The 20,463-nt window shown below is 40.1% G+C and overlaps 2 protein-coding genes, 1 long non-coding RNA gene and 1 other non-coding gene across 16 annotated transcripts in view; 2 read left to right on the top strand and 2 right to left on the bottom strand.

Moving 5' to 3' along the window:
- Positions 1 to 573: 573 nt before the first annotated feature.
- Positions 574 to 7,684, top strand: LOC126051093 (uncharacterized). 5 transcript variants are annotated; one of them, XR_007509717.1, is made up of 5 exons: positions 574 to 660; positions 2,080 to 2,197; positions 3,038 to 3,144; positions 3,680 to 3,833; positions 4,491 to 7,684. It is a non-coding gene; the product is annotated as an uncharacterized LOC126051093 (long non-coding RNA). The 5 variants fall into 5 exon arrangements; XR_007509716.1 differs by lacking the exon at positions 574 to 660 and adding an exon at positions 799 to 1,125; XR_007509713.1 differs by lacking the exon at positions 574 to 660 and having other exon boundaries at positions 799 to 2,197; positions 4,491 to 4,564; positions 5,182 to 7,684.
- On the top strand, positions 2,896 to 2,974 carry LOC126051283 (small nucleolar RNA SNORD87). The gene has a single exon (XR_007509772.1). It is a non-coding gene; the product is annotated as a small nucleolar RNA SNORD87 (small nucleolar RNA).
- Positions 5,080 to 14,887, bottom strand: MCMDC2 (minichromosome maintenance domain containing 2). The gene is made up of 14 exons (XM_049829815.1): positions 14,508 to 14,887; positions 14,284 to 14,414; positions 14,127 to 14,186; positions 13,604 to 13,799; positions 12,532 to 12,654; positions 12,239 to 12,346; positions 10,864 to 10,992; positions 10,121 to 10,352; positions 8,160 to 8,365; positions 7,667 to 7,833; positions 7,082 to 7,258; positions 6,385 to 6,527; positions 5,737 to 5,846; positions 5,080 to 5,246 (listed from the first exon to the last, which is right to left on the bottom strand). Exons 1-14 carry the CDS (start codon positions 14,719 to 14,721, stop codon positions 5,080 to 5,082), a joined length of 2,163 nt encoding a protein of 720 aa, XP_049685772.1. The 5' UTR covers positions 14,722 to 14,887.
- Positions 14,888 to 18,498: 3,611 nt separating this feature from the next.
- SGK3 (serum/glucocorticoid regulated kinase family member 3) overlaps positions 18,499 to 20,463 on the bottom strand; it is an 81,827-nt gene continuing 79,862 nt past the window's right edge. For all 9 annotated transcript variants that reach the window (XM_049829749.1, XM_049829771.1, XM_049829700.1 and 6 more), the window contains one exon: positions 18,499 to 19,891. In XM_049829749.1, the coding sequence (XP_049685706.1) occupies positions 19,721 to 19,891 (171 nt within the window). In that variant the 3' untranslated portion in view covers positions 18,499 to 19,720. The remainder of the gene's footprint in view (positions 19,892 to 20,463) is intronic.

Genomic DNA, 20,463 nt, shown 5'->3' with positions numbered 1-20,463 from the left:
CTGGCGCACGCTCATCTTCCTCTCCTCATTCGCGCAGCTCCGACTACAACGCTGTGCCCTGCGGCCGAGCGCTGCTTTCTCTTACCGCGTTCCCTGCCGGTCACTCCCTCCTCCCTCGGAGACCGTCAGGACGGAGCGCTCACCGCGCTTCTCTCAACTCAGGAACGGCAACTCCCACGAGACGACTTTCCATGGCTTTGACTTCTAGAACACCGACTGTTCAGTGAGAACGGTGCCCAGTGCCCGCGAAAGCGCCGTTACAGCGGTTCTTAAAGGATTTCCGCGGCTGCCGGCCCAACCGGACCGGACCGGGCCGGGCTGCCCCTCAAGGCTCCCAGGGCCGGGGACGAGCGCGGCTGCCGCGGCCTGAGGGCGGGAAGCCCGGCCGCAGGGAGGCCTGTGCCGCCCAGGGGGCTGCGAAGACACAGCCGGGACGGCCTCCTCCCGGCCTCCTCCCGGACCGCGCATGCGCACACAGCCGCGCCCACCGTCTCGGCAGGCACCGCCTTTCCGGAAAGCGCCGCGGTGCCGCGCGCCTGCCCCGCCCCTGGCGCGCGGCCTATTTAACGGCATCCCGCCTCGGGCTCGCCCCTTCCGCGCGCCCTGCGGCCCTGAGGAGGGGGCGGTAGGGCGGTACTGCACCGCAGCGGCCGCACCAGGGTACCGGGTTTCGGGGTGGGGTGGGGAGGGGAGGGCGGCGGCGGCGGCGGCGGCTCAGGCCGACGTGCCGCGGGACCCGGCCGCGTCTGGCGGCGGGGCCGGCTGGCCGTGTGCGCGGTGCCGCGGGTACTGCGCCGGCCCGGTGGCGGGGGCTGCCGGCGCACGGTAGCCCCGTGGCTTGCGAGCTGTCCCGTCCGCGCCGCGGGTACTCCCGGTATCGGAGCGGTAGCTTTGGCCGCCCGGTCTAATCCCGCCGGGGCGGGGCGGGGCGGCCGTGCGGACCCTCCGGCGGCGGCAGCAGCAGCAGCAGCCTCCGGCTTCGCTTCCCCGGGGGCGTCAGGAGCGGCCGAACCGCCCGGGCAGCGCCTGGCTTGCTGCCGCCTTGGGGCAGCTCCTCCGCTCGGCAGGAGTGGTGTCTTGATTTGTTCTTCCCGGAGGAATTAGAAATAGCCCTTGCTGTTTGACGTAAGAAATCCAGTTCTGAAAACAGCGAGTGGAATCTCGAGGACTGAAAGGATGGGTTGCTGGCGCCGTTTTCTAAACCGCGCAAGCCGTCATGGGGACGTCGCGCTGATGTGGCTGCACCGTTGTGCCGGCTGCCCGGTGTCGCGCTGTGGGCGGGCGCTGCAGCCGTGTGCTCAAGCTGAGGCCCACTAGCCACGCCGGCTTCCCAGGGAGCTGCGTACGCCTGCTGAGGCTCGGAGGGCCCTCGTTAGTATGCGCTGCTCCACTGGCAGGCCATGCTGGTTACTCCGAGTTCTCTCTCAGCTCATCGAGTCTTCAAAGGGATGACAGATGGGATATCCAAAGAGACTTGGTTTTGCCGATAAATCACTTTAATCAGCAAACGCATGTCCTAAAGATAAATTACCTTTTTTTCCTTTGGGGAATCGGGCAAGTGTTGTATGGTGACCCTGGCCATGCCCTTTTTGGGTTGTAAACAGGGATCCAAAATGCTGGGTTCTGGCAGGGGCAGGGCCCTGGGGTCTCGGCAGTCATGCTCTCCTGCCAGGACATAGCGCCAGTGCTGACCTCGATTCCACGGATAGGGAAGCGTGTCAGTAGGTTCCCCAGAGCACGGCACATGAGCTGGGGTTAAAGACTACCCTGCTGGGGTACTCCTCTCCCCAGTGACGGCTGTTTGTTAGAAGCAGCGTAATAGCCCTGCAATCAGTCATTCTTTGTATGGGAACTTGCTTTAGGTGAAATGGTCACACCTCTGTTTAACCTTGATCCTGGCCAATGCTGTCTCTAGCTTTCTCCCCAGGTAATGATAAAACCAGCAGCGAGGTTGCCCAGTATGCTGGTGCTTCTTTGACTGGCCGGCTTTCCCCAAGGAAGTGCTGATGCTTTCTGCTGCTGGCTCAGCAGTGGAGTTCTCTGAATCAAAACAGCTTTTATCTCCTTTTTTTGTTTTAGGCAGCAAGTGAAGTTAAGAGATGAGTTTGCTACTGGCTTTGGGAATCTTCAGTCTGGACTCTGCCACACTGTTACCATGCAAGCAGAAAGATGTCACATGAATTCTGGAGCTACAGAAGTAATTATTTCTTACTGTACTTAAAAATGTTGAGTGAAGCCTCCTGAAATCTAGATCTAGAGTTCTGAAGCTGTTTTATGGCTTGTAAATTCTCTTACTGATGGAACAAGGAGGAATATGGCTGCATGTAGGGTTAAGAGGTTGAAATTCCAACAGAAGGCATTACGACAGCTATAAAACCTCTAGGACCTGCTCCCCAGAACAAAGCAGGTGCAATCCGGGAATCCTGAAGGGATCAGAGGGGAGAGGTTTGTAATAGCATCAGCGAATCTATTTTTTTAACTGGGGAGAGAAACAAGACTTCTGCTTTGAAGAATTAACAGATGCTAGTTGCAAGTGACAGAATAAAGTGAAGAACAGTGTGCAAATCTCCATCCCTGCTGGCACTTAACTGTATCAGTCTGTTGGAATATATTCCAAAGGGAAGGGTGACTGGCAGTGAACTTTTTGCCTCTAGAAAGATAATTGGCATCTGGGGCTTGAAGGTAATGACAGGGAGGGACCTGCATTTTTGTGCCCAGAGAGAGCTTTTTTTCTCTTCTTCCTGGCTATGGTGCATCCACTCTGTGCTTAACAGTTAAAAACAAGGTTCTGCTTCAATTTATGGGAGTGCGTCTCTTGAGACAAACTCAACAAATCCCCTGTGCCTGATACCTGGAAAAAATTACACCAGTCTTTGTCCAGGCAGGAAGCTGTTTGCTGGCATAATGATGATGACTCTTTGCCGTTTACCCAACTGAATTTTGTGATGAGCAATGTTGTATCTGATGTGCCAGCTAATTAGGATTTTTCCAGTGTGATTTGCTACCATTGTTTCTGATTTTATTTATTATTTTAAAGGTGCAATTGAGATCAAACTACCTTGTCCACTGTATTTGAGGCATGTGTGTGCACACACAGCCAACAGTAGACTCCATCCACTTTTGGAAGTGTGGGTGTTCAAGAAGGTAAGTTGCTTTTTTACTGTGATACTACAGTACTTGGGCTCCAGTAAGCTGTGTGGCTAGCTGGTGAAGGCCTGTACTGGCCATGCTTGCTGCTGTCTGGACCTGTGCTGGCTTGTATCAGCTGAAGTGTGGCCTGTTAGTCACAGACACTTTTGGACTACTGACTGGCTTTGCTGTCCTTTACTTGTGGTACGGCTACTAGTCTTCTAATTTTTGCTTGTAACATCACAGGAGAAACTGGGGAGAGGTAAGGATAAAAAGTTGTGCTCTTTTTGCTGAATTTTTTTTTCTAAGGATATACATTCTTTACTATGGCTTGTCAAAAATAGTGATTTATAAAGGAATTCTGTTTAGGTCTACTCTGGAAGTTGTTTTTCTGGCATAATGATGAAATCTTTGCCGTTTACCCATCTGACTGGTTTTTGATGTGTATCTTTGAATCTGAAATGCCAGTGAAGTTAATAACTTTGTGTAAGATTGATTAAGGATACAGAAAACTGACTTATTTTGATAGCCTGTTTTGTTTTGTTGTTAGATTGAAAACAGCAGCCTGAAGTGTGGAGTTCTAATGCACTTGGAAATGCTTTCATGGCCCTTCCTGCTCCTCAAAAATACTGCTTGATTCAACAGTAAGGCATGGGAGTAGCTGTTTAGTGAAAATGTGTGAATAATCCTCGAGTGAGGTTCAGGTGAGTGTCCCTCTAGAAAGGGGAGTGGTGTTGCAGACACTCTTAGAACTTAGTATGACTATTTAAATGTACCAAATAAATTGACCAAAATTGAATAAATCAAGGGTTAAAACATGTAGGGAAACTTGTGTTATGGGAGTGTTTAAAGTGTTAGTGGTGGCAGCTTTTCTGCTTATCTCCAAGGCAGTGTGTGTATGAATAAAATGTTGGATTTCTGTTTTCAGTGACTAGTTTTCTGTTGAGGCTATGTGAGCAGTAGGACCATGATCCTGCTGGATGACATCCTGGGTAGGAGTCACACCAAGCCTTTGGTATTCAGCTTGTCCAGTGTTGACAAGAAGTCTGTACAATTTTTCTGCTACTTTTTTTTTAACATGGACCTCTTGGATATAAAACTTGGTCAGTATTATGTCTACTGCTATATCCTTACTAGGAAGACAAAGATACAGGGAAGCTTGTAGTTAGAGAAGCATACTGTATCTCAGACACCTAATCTTCTACCACACCATTCTTTACACTTGTTTTTGCAGTGAGGTAGAGTTGAACTCATTGAGCTGTCTACCTACCACGTTGTCTAACTTTTTTTTTCCACTTTCCTGTAGGGTTCTACTATGCCCTGCAGTCTATATAAAGTAATGTGGAAATTTTTTTTTTCAGATTGCAGGAGCACACTGGCATCCTGGTCTAATATTGTTGCTGCAATGTAAAACTAAGACACAGAACATCAAACAGTATGGTGATACTTCTATAGATTTTAAAATTTATAGAGCATGAGTAATTTAAGAAAGTTGGCTTACACTAGGAAAATAGAGTTTTAATGTACTTAAAATTACTTACCCTTCATTGGGTGATACATTTGAAAAGAAGCAACAAGAAAAACTGGAGAGTTCACATAGTTGAAATGAAACATGAGATTCTAAACTCCTGGTTTAATTGTTAGTTGTAATCTTATTAAAAACCCTGCTTTACTCCTCACTTAACTGTGGATGAACAGCGGGAGCCAGGAAGAAAAGTTCAGGTTGTGGCTTTATTCTGAAGCCATGGCCTCCCAGGATAAAGATATCACTCCTGCCTTCAAACAATGCTGTCAAAAAAGTTGTAATAAAATCTTGTCAGCTATGCTTTAGTCCTTAGCAAAATACAACTGAAACATCTTACAAAAATACTAAAGTCTTTATTAGTTGTATATTTCTAACTGCAGCCTCTCAAAGATAAAGCTTCAGGCTTTACTTACAGAGTGGAGTTTTCACTCTTCATTAGTGTTAATGTGAATTCCTGGGCCATATGCACCAATAAACTTCAGCAGTTGATCATGACATTGCATGAGGTAACTATCTCTCTGTTGCAGGGAGTTTTCATCACTGAGGTCAAATGGAAATACAGGATTTGGTGCTATGCATAATGCAGACTTGCCTAAGCAAAGAAGAAATCAAGACTTATGCTAAAAGACTTGATAAACTTGCCAGGACTTTGAAGGAAAAAAAAAAAGCTGTGACACATTACTTAGTAATGCAATCTTGTGTGTTATAAATCTTTGTGTGAACAAATGTGACTGTGATGCTAGATAAACAAAAAATGCAACCCATGTCTTCTGTTTCCCCAGGGAGGTAAACCTGTCTTTAGTTTAACCTGGATGAATGTTAGATGATTGATGCCTCAAGCCAAGCAAAAAGAATGGAGGCTTGGTGCTGGCCTGGGGCCTCATTATTTACATACAGCACTGAGACTCTTTACGGAAAAGTCAACTGAAAGACTTTTCTGATATCAGTCTTCAACAGTGGAAATTCTGGACTTTTATTTGAAATTAACTAACTATTACTGCGATCAATTGATACAAACTTTTTTCAGACTCTCAAAATGTGAAAATGATGTACCCAAGACTAAAGACAGTTGCATTATTTACCGTGTTTTAGAGTAAGAGATGATTCAAGTAACAAGATGGCAATCAATGCATCTTCCTCAAGTACTTTCTTTCTTAAACTTAGTTTAGTATGAGCCTTAGACAGTGAAATCCTAAGAGATTAATATAAGCATGTCAGAAATGAAAAATATTGCAGACATGAATGCAGTATGTATTGCCCTGTTTCAAGCACTTCTGTAAATCAAAAGTTAACACTGGACTAGTTTTTTTCCATACTTAAGCTGTGTAAGCTTCCCACAAATACTGTGCAGTTACATTTGTCACTCACAAAATACATACTATTATGCATGACTTCCTTGGGCTATGAAAGCAGTGGAACTTGGCATATTATCTACTGTTAATACTTTTTTTGCTTGCATAATACAAAGCTGTAGTAATTTAAATCCCATTTTTGTTTTTTCTAGACAGCTTTGATAGTGATAATTGCTTCTTAAATCACTGGGGTTTTGCCTGGCATCAATATATAAAATAAATGGTATTCATAAATGGTAAATAAGATTCTTTACACTTGATCTTTTCCAAACTTGAGAGTCTTGTCTAGATTTTTATTTAACAAGCTCTTGAGCAGGTTGGCACAATTTCTATTTGGAATGTAGATGTGTTTCCTTTACTATGAAAGGTAGGACATACAGAATTTTTAGTGCAGATGGTGATAATGTTGACCCATGAAAAGAATCTCTTCTCACTCTGCGACTTGCAAGATAGTAGCCCTGAATGAGGTTTTCTGCTTCTGAACTCAGTTCAACATGAAGATTCCTAGCAAAGAAAATAAACTAGAGAGAGGGTATAAATTTTAAATATTTAACTGGAAAATAAATAATTACATTTTTCACACCTTTTAACATACCAGTAGCATAGTAATATAGTTTGGACAATATATTCCACCAATAGTTTTTATAAAAAGACAGCTGTCACCATTCAGCTATGCACAAGGATAGATCTCAGATACTAAACAGAATCATTTGTTAGTTATACTAGAGATATTGCCAGTTTATTTAGAATGGAATGTTAACTTTTACTACTGATGGTGAACTATTTGGTCAAAAGTAGGTATTGGAGATCTGTTCTCATATGAATGTTTAACCTAATATGTTTTTCAGAAACAATATCAAACAATTTATGCTGGCCCTTTTGAAGAACTGAAGCTAATTTTATAATGATCCTGTTAGTGCTAGTGGGAATATGGTGGGGGGAAAGGGTAGAAAGTTAGCATTAACAGGTTTAAAAATAAGTAATCTGAATGTGCAGAGAGAGCCTTCTGGTTCCAGAAATAGTATGATATTCCTAAATATAATGCATTTCTAAATTATTGGGTAGTATCTGTTACCTCCTCATAATCCTGCATTCTGAACTGCTGTGAGACTTTGTACAGCATGACTTCAGGATTAATGGCTTTTTCCAAGATATGATGTACAAGAGAAGAAGATGGTCGGCATGAAGGAAACTCACTGTGTATCAGAAGCCCAAAACCATCTAGAAGGTTAGGTGGAATCAAACTCACATCCTAAAGAGAAGACACAGAGAAAGAAAACAATTACTTTATTTGAGCCTTTTGACTTGTAGAAACATCACAGTTTTTTCAGTCTGAAATGTTCAATGTCCATATATACTCAGTCCTGCAAGATTATCTAATGAATTATCTATAATATATGCCATAAAATTGTGTTTCAATAGTAGTTGTCAAGCTATTCTGAATAAAATAAAGGATACCTACTTTTGGGAAAGCTAGCTCATTTTAGAACATACTTGATTTAAAGTGACCTAAGTTGTGACTTTTGGGGAAAAAAATAATAACAAATGTTATTGTTTTTAATATAAGTTGAAATAACCATAAACACAATTAGTGTTATAATAACCATAAACATAATAGTGCTGTAGTACAGTTACTGTCATAACAAGGCATGTGCTTTACCATCTGTCCAATTAAAAAGTTATCCTTTTGTATATGTTTCTTTGATGAAGAATCCACATCTACAAAAGACCAAAAATTGGTCTGAACTGAAATAGTAACTTGTTGGTCAGCCTCTTCTCCATACTTCTTCCCAGGAATGAATACTGTTGTTGTTCTGCTCTCTAACGCTACGATAGGACAAAATACATCAGTTATGTAATTGATCTAGTTTAACGATAAATTCTAGTCCCATACACACTATCTGAAACCAGTCACGATTATGTATTTCACTGAATTGTCACTATCAATGGATGGATCCCTGTAGTGTATCCTATGTAGCAAATATAAGCTTATAGGACTTTTTTTCTCTCCCTTATTTCTTACACAGACTCGTTAAAAATAGGTTCTAGATTTTCACAGCAGTTGAGGGCCATAAGCTGGGGAACAAACCTAGCCATGAATTTGCATGTTTATTTTGTTCTGTCCCCTCATTTGTTAGTAGGTGTGAGATTACCAGACTGTAGAAGTTCAAGTTTATCCTTTTTATATGAAGATAAGTCTCCTATGTAACAGATACCACCCTTAGCCAGCACAGCGCTGCACGCTTGAATACTAGCAGTTCCAGTTCCATGTTTATCTTTGGACACAGAAGGAAAAATTTCACTGGAAGGTGGGTGTCGTATGCCACGAGGCAGAAGACATACGCTGTAATTCAGAAGCCTAAAGGATTAAATAATTCTGTCAGTCATAAATTGTTAAATTATTGTTCAGTTTTTCAAAACTTAAACAATTTATAACAGTATTTATTCATTAAGACTCACATAGAAACAACAAAAAAAAGCCCCACTTAACATAAAACCCGTGTCAAAACTAAAGTAACTCTGAATACAAAGGTAGAAGTCCAAGCCTTCTCTCCAACAGCTGCCAAGAGGACTGTTTTTCTTAGGGATTCAACATGAGGCAAATCATGGTTTGCAATAGACGTAATTGCTAGGAAGTCAAAGAAGTCTTACAATTTAACCCCATATTGTTAACTCCTATTCCTATTCTAGAGAAACCTTTCCAGTGATTTAAAAGTGTAGAGGATTAGTAATCCTGGCCATCTGCGAAAAAAATGAAAAGACTGGGAACTTGCAAGCGCTGCCTGCCTGGGGTCTACCCACCCCCCCACCCCCCCCCCCCCCCCCGTAATTCTTTTTGAGAAAGCAGGTATAGAATTTCTTTTTCATCCCCTATGCTATGTTCCTTGGCACAAAGAGGTTGCAAATTGCCTGTCTGGTTCCACAATCAAAGGCTCCTACGGATTTTAAGATGTCGAGCATGATTTATCCTACTATTAATAACTGGGAGAAAATTATTAATTAAAATTAATAAGTATTAGTAAATAGGCTATCATACCAACCGAAATATGATGTAGGAAATGCTTACTTTGACAGGCTACTGACAGTAAAATACTATGTGCACATGCAAGACAGTACAAATGACAGTACTGACTAAGATTTACAGTGTGTAACTGTTTCAGTATTAACCAGGTGTTTTGATTCTTAAAACGGTCTGAGCTCCTATGATTTCTCTTATGAAACCTTACTCTTCACCTGGGGAAAAAAATCCTGCAGCTCACATTTTTTTCAAATTTGAACTAATTTATACCACTAAATTTTGAAATTATTTTTTTCTACAATAAAAAATAGTAATGAATTTGTTGAAGAACTCTCAAATGAAAATAAAATTCATGCCACTTTCAAAAGATCTTTTTCAAAAATAAAAATGAAGCCCTGTTTTGAGTTGGGGAAGGAGAAGGTAATTTTGTATAAATTAATGTAAATTTAAAGCTGAGCATATTGTACTTTTCTGTAGTGTATGTGAAATTGTGTTAATAGTTTGTAGTTGTGTGAAGGGGTAAATACATAAAATGCATAAATACAGAAAAACATTTTGTTAAAGGCAACAACAGCTGGATTTATGATCTATGTGTAAAGATGTACATGACTTGATACCGTATCAGTATAGTTTTTATGAAAAAGAGTGATAAAAATCTAAGTATTTACACACTGCTTATTAACTGAAAATGCTGATGGCTGGGAAGTGGTGATGAAAAGGCTTAAAGTGACACAAGATTTGAAAAGTAGAACCCTTTGCTTTTATCATTACCAGCTTCTGAGACAGTCTTTAGTTTTGATTTGAGAAGAATATTTTGTTTGAGGTCTGCTAAACAGTGCTAGTGTTAAAATCTTACTGAGATCATTACAAGAGTGTTCAGGGATTTTATTATTAGTGAAGTTCTGATCCAGATTTTTCACTTGAAATAAATAAAAGTGTCTGAGGGATAGAAATTGGGTACTGTTACTAAGTTGGAGCCTTGTATATCCTTTTAAAATATAGTCTCTATCTTTTCATGTAAGATCAATCCTATTATCTTTAAAAATATTAATGTTTTTAATTCTAACTTACGTGTAAAATATGGAATCTCTTTACCTATCAATTACTAGCGTGTCGCTTGTCACAATCAACAGATCCAGATAATCTGCATTTTCTTTTTCACATGTCTGTACTAGACTCAGCAATATTGCAAGTTTAAGAGTATTGTAAGTGCCTGGTGGAACAACTTGAGAAGCAAAGATATTGGCAAGGATGGCAGTAAACCTCCAGCATGAACCTGAAGTCAGTGAGAGCAGATACTTAAAATTGTCACTGACAAAAGAAGGACCTAATGAAAACAAAGTACAGGTTAACAAACGATAAGAGAGCTGTGCAGATATATTAGAACAAATCACCATTCTAGTCTTGATACAAAACTTACAACAAATGTGCTTATGTATTAAGCACAAATTGAGAATGTAAACATCTGACACTTTTACTGCTAAAAAGGTAGCAGACATGATCTGCTAAAACTGATGGAATAAGAAAGGAATAACAAACTGAAATATCAGGTTCATTTAATGTATGGTATCAAAATACTTTCCAGTGGATAGGAAAAGTTGGAAAGAGAAGTTGACGAACTGCAGTAAATAATTATGTAGTTTCCCAGTGCATGGAAAGTAGGCAGAAGAAGATACTCTCAAATAACCATAAACATACATTTCAGACTGTAAGAGGAAAGGTCCAGAGTAGTTTTGTAATCTGGGCCTCTAGATAATAGAAAACTCTACCAATTCTCAAGATTTTGTTCTAGAAGGCTTTCCAACTTTTTAAGTCAATTTTTAATGGAATTTTCTTACCATTTGGTTTACAGAGCTGTACACTATTGACTTCTATACATGCTGTAGCTTGTAAGCCATTTCGTACACAAGCTGGAATTCCTATAATCTTGTAGTGGTTTCCTATTTTCATTTTATTGGCTAGTTCATCTAGGAATTAAAAAAAAAGGGGGGGGACGACCTGCAGATGTGTTAGAGCATAAAAAACAGTTTTAAAGACATGGTCAGAAAACTTTCTTCACATTCTGAACAATTCTATTTTACAATTTAATTGCAGAAAACAACAGTTGGATGCCAGGTTCACCATAATGGACTAGAATAAAATGAAGCATACAATTTAATTAATTAATGCAAAAGGTAAGGAAGGCACACGGGGTGAGGAGAAGTAGATTCCTGATAATGAAAACAGATCATGCATTTCCTTCAGCATTGAAAAGAAAATTGACAGTTGTTCACAAATATACATTTCTACTCTGAAACTTGTGGTGACACCATTGTCAGTTACTGTCCTATAAAATGTCAGAGAAAAAAAAACACAATAAAAAGGAGATCCAAATTAAACAGATTTCAAAAAGACAAAAATAGCTTTGTATTTCTGTGCATCTTAAAAAAAAAAAAAAAGAGAAAAAAAATCACATTTATTTTTTCAAAATGAGAGTTAGGTCCAACCAAATATGCATCTCAGCTGTGATACCCTATCTAACCTCACTGATCACTGAAGCGAGTGGAAATTTAATGCATGCACAATGCACTATCTCACCCATACATTCTGTTTTATAATATTATTTTTATAACTTTAGTAGTAGTAGTAGTTTTTTCTATTTAGTTTTCAAGAAATGAACCATATAATTCCATAGACTTGGAATGGCAGGGTTTGGGTTTTTTTCTTAAGAGAATTAATGGAGGTATATTGGTGAGTTGTGATTCTAGTTGGATATTCTCATTAGAAATCATTTAATGTTTGCAGTGGAAGGTAGTGGTAGTAGAAGCCAAAAATCCTGATGGAATGCGGAAAACAGCTAGATTGAGGAAGGATGTTAAAGACCCGTGAAATTGTACAAAACAGTATAACAAAAGGAAGTAGCAAGGGTGAAAAAACAAGCTACAGTTCGAGTGGGATACTGCAGAGCTGGCCAGGGGATTTTATTTAAATGAAGGTATAAAAGTGAACACCACAGTTTTGCCATGTGCAGTCTTCAATCATCTGTGCATATTGTTTAGTCACCTAGCTAATTTTATGTATTCCCCCCCCCCCCCCCGGTTTTGTTAAAGAACTGCAATATAAATTATGACTTTTACTATTTTATCCAGAGAAATGGACTTACAAGGAAAATGCAAGGGATTATTACAGTTCAAGTCTAAAATATTTTTGACAAAACTCCAAAACTCAGCTTACCTCTCAAGAAAACTGTAAATGTCTGAATCCTAAAATGTGATTTATCATTGGAATATCCTTTCAAAGCATTAAGAACTTTTGCATCAATCATTTCAACTATTTGTTTATCTTTCAAAATAAAGGCAAATAAAAGTTAGTTCTCTTGAAAACAGTACAGCTTTTTTTTTTCTTTTTCTTTTTTTTTTAATGAGTGGTGTATTTTAGGGCTTTTTCCTCTTAACCATTTTGTTTACTTATTTTTTAACAGAAGTAGGAAAGTAACAGATCTAAAAATAAAACTACATAGGTCCTACCACCAAGTACTCTAAATTTAATGTCTTCCTGCAGTGGTGAAGAACACAAACTACACACAAAATCATTCCTCACTGTGGCAGATTCTGTAGCTCCGGGCAGATGTACTCTTATGTACCTAAATCCTTAACAAAAAAAAATGACAACAAAAAATTACCAGACATTTAAAATGAAGACATGGCTCTCATTTTAAATTTCCCATTAAGAACAGAAGTGATTAAAATGCTGGACAGTGAAATTCCAAATTTATCATGTGTTGCCACTAAAATGATCTGTATAATTTATTATATGTCGACCACAAGATGGCAGAATTCCCTATTGCACATTCCCAGACACGATAGCTTGGCCTGGGTTTCTGAGCAGCAGGAGCCAGCGACTGCCGCTTCTGCCCGGCGTGGAAATGACATGGGGCATGGATATTCATTTTTAGAGGTACGTGCCCTCATAAAGACATCATTATGATTTATTCTGCAGTCTCCTAGCTTTGGGATTTCCCTTCTCTCTTATAATTTTATGGTTTCTGTTACAGGAAGAAGCAAACAAAACAGGCTTAAAAGTACTTAAGGCCTAATCCTGCAACAATAAAAGCACTTCAGTAAGATTACTCAAAGGAGTAGTTCCACAGAAGTCAGCTACTCATCAATGCAAACTTTTTCTATGCTAGAAGCTTTTGTCAGTCACTTAAGCATACTGTTCTGCGGTATTTTTATATAAACAGAAACACAGTTTCCAAGGCGGGGTGTGGGGGGGAGGTATTCTAGTTTAGCTTTTTTAATTTCAGATAATTTATTAAAATATATTGGTGAGACATCTTTTCTCATATAAACTATCTTCAGCATTAGGAAAATGGATTGCTGGCATAGCTATGCTCCCAAAACATTAAATAATGCTGAGCAACCACTGGCAAGGTCCACTACTTTCAATTAATAAAAATCATGCTGTGCTCATTACAAAAATGTCTGCATAATAAGACTGCATAGGAAAATGCCTTTTTCGCGCTAGGTTTTTAAACTCTGTTACCAGATTTATTAAAAAGCTTTTGAAATAGTACTGCTCTCATTTTTTTTCAACTACCTTCAGAAAATGGACAGGTTTCCTCAGTACAAAGAAATCTTGCTCCTTGTGTATATTTTGTTACAGTTCCCATTGCAATTGCTATTCCTTCAGACATATAAAATCTTTGAGATGTATAATTAAAGGGAAATGCAGAAAGACTCAGAACATAACTTGGTAAAGGTGGCAAATGCGTTGGTTTCAGCAGTATACTGATCTAAGAAGAGACACAATTACATTAACACTGTAAAAATATTTTTTATTAAAAACTGCTTTACTTAGATGGAAAAACACACAATGTGATATATAGCTATTAGAAAAAAAGTTCAGAAACCCATGAAGTGTAAGAATAATTAGGTTTCATATTAATTATCTCAAAATTCTTGCAATATGGTTGGGACTTCCAGCTATTTTTAGTTACAAATAATGCTACAACCAAAGGGAAAATGAAAACTGGAAAGTTAATACAAAATTAATATTTGTTAATACTTCACCATACTTAAAAGATTTAAGACCTAAACGGAGGAAAACAATTCAGACTCACCTGGGCCTCTGTCTGCAATTGTTCAATTAATGATAATGTCTTAATAGCTATGAAACACACCTGCGATTGAAAAATAGCTTCAGTTTAAAAAGGAAAATCTAGTTAAAATATAGAAGATGTACTTTTGTCTACTCTTGTCTATAAATATATAACTTACTGTTTGAAAAATCTGTGCAGCTTGTATGGGATTATGAAGAATGTAGTTTCCAAGAGTTGCATCTAATTCAGCAATATCAGAAGGATTTATTGAAATAACAAAACGATAAACAGCGTAACTTTGTTTTGAGTCTGCAGGAGCAAAAAGCATCTTAAATAAAAATCACAGAGATTTGTGTAACATTACATATCCATTTAACAGAATAGCTATTGAGTGAGTAATACCATTATATTTTTTGCAATCGTGCACGAATTTCTGAAGGCCACCACTTCTGTCAAGGTAAACAAGGGCAATTTCCCTCATTTTTTGTATTTCACGATGCATCTTCCAAAAAAGATCTTTGCACTCTTTATCAAAATGTTGGAATAAGCTGTGAAGAAATGACATTAGAACTGGCCATGCTACAATAATAATGAAAGTATATATTAACAAAACCATACAAAATTAAAATAAATAGTCTCTTTTTCAAGCTATGCAAGTCTTTAAGGATTTTTTTAAATACCACCATTCAATGGGAAGTTCTTTCCAATGACTGAAGCATACTACATTACCAAAGTAAATTGCTGAAGAATGCTCTAGTGTTTTCTCAGTGAATTATTTCACTTACCAATTCCCTAACCCATGAAATTAAAGCTTGCATTTAATTTAACCTCCCCTATGTATTTTATAGGTCTCATCAGCCTAGCAAAAGCAAAACTTTAATCTCTCTCTTATCTGAGAAGTCTGTCATAGCTGTTAAAAGTGTAAAACTGGGCAACATCTTTTCCCTTTTTTTCAGTCTGACTTTCCTGCTCTGCTGTTACCTCCTGTAGTACCCACTTAAGGTGTTGATCTTGCAAACACTTGTTTCCATCCATGTATACAGAAGACAAAACTTTCACAACTACAGTTTTGGTTTGGAGGCTGATGGTGCTCTTCAGTGCCATTTTCATTATGTATTTATCCACATCTCTGCTTTTTTTTTTTTTTTAAGTAAAATCTCATACCATGAAGCACTACTTCACTGAATTTAGACAAAGAATTACTAAGGCCAAAATATGGTATTTTGCATATACACATCTGTTTTACTGTCTTACAGATTTTCTTCTATAAAGTGTCCTTTGTCCTCTCTGTAGGTGACCAATATGAAATGCCACTTAAATCTTCAAAAATAGACTTAGCTACCTAGTAAAGGACAAGACATAGAATTATTGGGCTGACAAGGAAGCACAGCTCATAGCATATGAAGGACCCCCTGCAGGAGTTCACAGAACTGGGTTCAGGAGGACGAACAGATCAACATCTGAGAGAGGAGTAACTGGATACCAGCACAACACCAGTGTGGCAGCAGTGTAAACCCTATCACGTGAGAACGGTATGCCATGTGCTGGTAGTGGTGTTTAGTGGCCTGAAGTATCAAATTTTAAGTGCAAGTTGAAAGTGAATTTATAGTATGGATTTTTTTTTCCCAGTTTCTTTCAGATTAATCCTACACAATTACTGCTCCATCCCTTGAAATCTTCAGCAAGAAGGGGTGAGAGCAACACCCCCCACCCCATCTCCCTGGTCCCCGCATTCCCCTGGCTAGAACGAAAGGACACCAAACATGACTAGGAAGGACTAAGCTATGGCCCAGGTCACTGTGCACTAAACACTGTTATCGCCTAAGCTTCGGGAAAAAAAAAAGTCTGACCAGTCCCACTACCAGTGTGACTGCCTTCATCAGTGCCCCCCCCCCCCCCCCAAGACAGCTAACCCCACTCAGCTGCACTCCACCGTCGGACACTGCACGATGCCCAAAGCCGCCCCCTGGCTTCAAGCTCCTGCCATCAGCACCCCTTCCCCACAAACCCCACCGGCGCTCTCCCCAGAATATTCTCCAGGCTTCCTATGCCCCCCTCTTCAACACTGCTGCGTCGGCAGCCATGGGCGGCGAGGGCGACCAGGCTGCCCACGCCACAGCGGGAGAGGGGCCGTGACGCCTTCTACCCCCCCGAGGACCCTGGTGTGCCCGCAGGAGAGATGAACGGGACCAGCTACGAGGCGGCAGCGAGGGGCTCGCCAGCCGCCGGACGGGGCTACCGGTGCCGCTCCCTCACCCCCTCAGCCGCCACCCGCCGCCGCCCGCCGGCGGGCTCGGGGACAGCCGTTAGCCTGTGGCGCGGGCGGGAAAGGCGCCACAGCTCCCCTCCGCCCGGCAGCCGCCTGCCCCAGCGGACTCAGCCTCTCAGGGTCGCCATTACCAGGCCCCTGAAAGGCAGCAGCAGCGCTAAACCCGCTCCTTTTTCCCCGGGAGTAAAGAGAAACCCTAACACCCAACACCCCCCCCCATTACCCACAGCCGCACAAGCGCATCAGCCACCACCTCTTCATGACTGCCCTGCTAAGCACAGAGCTACTGCGGGGTGCGCTGCCTTTACTGTGGCCACAGTCTGAGTTGCGTCACTAGAAAAGGGTCATGTACAGGCAGCGTAACAAGGACTAAAAGAGGACATATTTGTAAAACATTGCAGATTTAACTGCTGCCTTTAGCATGCCAGCTGTCTGCAAGCTTACCTCCCAGGACAGCACCTTTAAACTCTCTTTCTGTTGTAAAAGCATGGACTGAAATACAACTGCCATGCAGTTCAGTCAGTCCCTCTTGTTGTCTCTCTCCCTCTCTCTCCTCCCAGGCCAAAAGACTAAAGAGCACAAAGGCAGCACTGTTCCTTTGCTTCCACAGCACCAGGAGAGGCAGCCTACTCCTCACAGGGCTCAGATGCACCTCTCTGGAAGGGGAGGAACAATCTCCTTTTGCTATGGACAGGCAAAAACCCCTGCATTAGTCACAAAGTGACAGATTTTACCTCCCTTTATTATGTATCTGCCAAAACAGGAAGAGAGTACCACAGGTGATTCCTGTGTAGGTTCTTCCACTATCTCCTGTCTAGGCTTTGCCACAACTAGTGCTTCAGATTTCCCTTTTCAGCTCAGCGCTGGGTGAAGGGATTACTACACTCTGAACTATGCCATCTTACTTCGAAAACTGTCATCAGGAAATGCAGAGAGATGCAGAACAAGAGCACTAGATACAGAAGTATTGTGAGGCTTTATTGCCTGATATTGTACACAGTCTGTTATCTTTAGAAATCCTGATCTGACCAAGGCATTTTACAACATGAAGTTACACTCAAAGAAACAAAGCAAACTTACGTATTGCAAGTGGTATGTTTAACACACTCGCACGTCGCCAAAAAGGCAGAGCCTGCTGAAGGAAAAAGCTTAATAAGCAATTATTAAGCTGCTCTCCCAGAAATAACGTCCACTACCACTGCCATTTTTTTTAATTAAAAAGAAAGGGAAAGAACCCCCAAATTTGTGACAAGAAAAAACAAAACTCCTCACCCAGTCAGGCAGCTAGATACAGACATCTTGGAAATATAAGACAACAAAACTAAAAGGGGCGCTAGCTCCCACAGCAACAACTGCTGAAGTATGCCCTCTCCTTCCCATCTCTCTACAGTACTGTACTTCCTTGCCGTAAAGAGAAGGTAGTTACAGTAGCCCACAATAATTTCAGGAGCATACAGAGTAAAAATTCAGTATGAGAATGGATACTTCCTTTCTTACGTTTAAAAAAAAAAAAAAAAAAAAAAAAGGTAAGGCTGTTGCTTGCAAGTCATTATAACTGCAAGAACAGGGTTCATGTAGTTTGTGGTGGTCCTGAACAGCTGCATAGCTATTTCCCAACCTCTCAAAATTTCACAGAGCAGCACTATGGAAAATGAGCGCCAAGCCACCACTCTGCTCCCACAAATGATACAGTTCCTTCCTTCCATCCCAATGTCAATTCTTACCCCTTTTACCCAACCACTCCTTCTAACACCTCACATAGCAACTGCTCAGCATCACTTCAGCATTCTGCAGGAGATAGTGCTATAGGAGATACTTGTTGAGATAAGCAGGCAATCTTGTTTTAGTTTCCACTGGTCTAACGTTTCACTGTTGACACAACATTAATTTCAAAAGAATTATAATTTGATATGCTCTTTTCCCCAATGTTCTCAATTTTTAACTGATCTTGATGCAATATAGATAGCATTTCTCTTGGCTAGTTCTTATTTTGTCAAAAATGAGATTATTTAGATACTGAAATTTATGTAACATTTAACTCTGGCTACTCATCAGTGTCTTATCAGAACTCTCTCAAATCAAGGCATTTAACTGAATGTATTTATGAACAAAAAACACAGAACATTTTTGAAGTAACAGACAAAAATAAGTTGTTATTTACAAGTAATATATATAAAACTACTACCATGATAGGCCTTTATACACTGTAACTGCAGTCAATTTTTGCATTGTTTAAAAAAATTTCCTTAAACAGAAATTGTTCAGAATTATCAGTTTGTCCATACACGTGTATGTTATGAGAAATACAACAGCTTTTCACATTTTTAAAATTATCAGCGTAATTTACATTTTTTTCCCTCCCAATATCAAGTGAAGATTGGTGCAAACTGGAACACAAAGACAAGTAGCTATGAACATTGAAATGCAATCAATTTGGAATGTATTAGTGTTTCAAACTATAATTCCATGAGAAAAATCCCTAATATTTGGCATGATCCCCTCACCGCCCACCCCCAAAAGGTCAAAGCAAGATAACCTTTTAAAGTAACAGTGATTATTGCATATTGTATCTTTGGAAAAGCAGAGTTTTAACCAAAAATATTTTTCATGTAGTAGACATGTTTATCTCAGGGAGGAAAAATAAGTAGAACACATGATCAGTAATGTTATCAAATCAATCCAGTTAATTTGTCCCATCCTTGCTTTGAGCAATCCCCTATACCTCAGATAATCCAGTTGAGTGAATGGCTACTTCAGCAAGCGCAAGAGCAACAATCCAGTTTTACATGACCAACTTTCCATCTGCAGAAGTCCTTTAAGAATCTTGGTCTTAATATTAACCCCTCATTTAAGTGCTGACAGGTAAATTAACATATATTTCAAACTGATATAACAGGGAAAACATTTACCTTTTTTAAACCAGGATATACAAAAGACAATTTGCATAGTTACAATTCAAGCACAAGGTCACTGTAAATAGGTACAAAAGCATTTATAAATTTACTAAATTTGCTGCTGTTTGTGCCAGCCAAATCTTAGACAGGTATGAATGTAAACTTGAAGGGATTGAGGAGAACAGTCAGTGGTTTTGCTTAAAAAATAGGTAGAGAACACTTTTTAATGGTTTTAAAAAATATTTTCTGCAGCAGGAACAAACAGTTCAAACCCCAAAGAAAGCCATCCAAAATGCCCAAAATGCTCCTCCTATACAGCAGAGAAAGTTTGTTCATAGGTTTCAAACCTACATACAAAACGAGGCACTAGTTATGCTATTTTGGAATGTGTCCACAATCCTAATGTTTCAGTTCCCCCCAAGAGTTCCAAAACACTGTTGGCTTCTAACTTCCTAGCAAAACATATCTTCAGAAGGTGGTGCATAAGAAAATCCAACAAATGCATCATCCGCCTCTAGGACACTGGCGTTAACAATGCTGTAATCAGAAGAAACGCAAACTGAGTATGGGACCATTTCTTCTGTAAACACTGCATCAAAATTCCCAATATCATCTGGTCCAACCTAGAAAACAGAAAGATCTATCAGTTGTCATATTAATAATGTGTTTTAAACTTGTGCTTGTCCTTTAGATTTCAAATTTAACTCTTGAGGCTTTCTACTTTATGTTGTTCTTTCCTATTTAAGTACAGGAAATTTAATGAAGCGCACCACAGCATCCCTGAAAACAGCTATTAAAAGCCTCCTTGTTTCTTTTAGGCTGGGGTTCAGGCCAAAGCCTACATACGTTGATGATCTGATAAAGCTAAGAAATCTGAAGAAATGTCTCTTTCTTAAATGACTGTCAGGGAGATGCAAAAACTAACATGCACCCCCCCAAAACCCAAACAACAAAACCTCAAACCAACCAAATAAAAAAACACCTCCCACAAAAAAACCCCAAACCAAACTAAAAAAAAAAAAAAAAAATCCAATCCACACCAAATTCTCTTTCTCCCTTTTCCATCAATAATACTTTAAGTGTTAAATTCTAGCAACAGTACTAGTGTTATGATAGATCAGCTTCCCAGTAACACACCTAAGAACTAAGGCATAGTAATATTTAGCCACAGAGGGAAAAGACAAGACAGCTAAGG

Source organism: Accipiter gentilis, chromosome 2 (assembly GCF_929443795.1).
Source record: "Accipiter gentilis chromosome 2, bAccGen1.1, whole genome shotgun sequence".
NCBI lineage: Eukaryota > Metazoa > Chordata > Aves > Accipitriformes > Accipitridae > Astur > Astur gentilis.
This window is presented reverse-complemented; position numbering and strand designations above follow the sequence as displayed.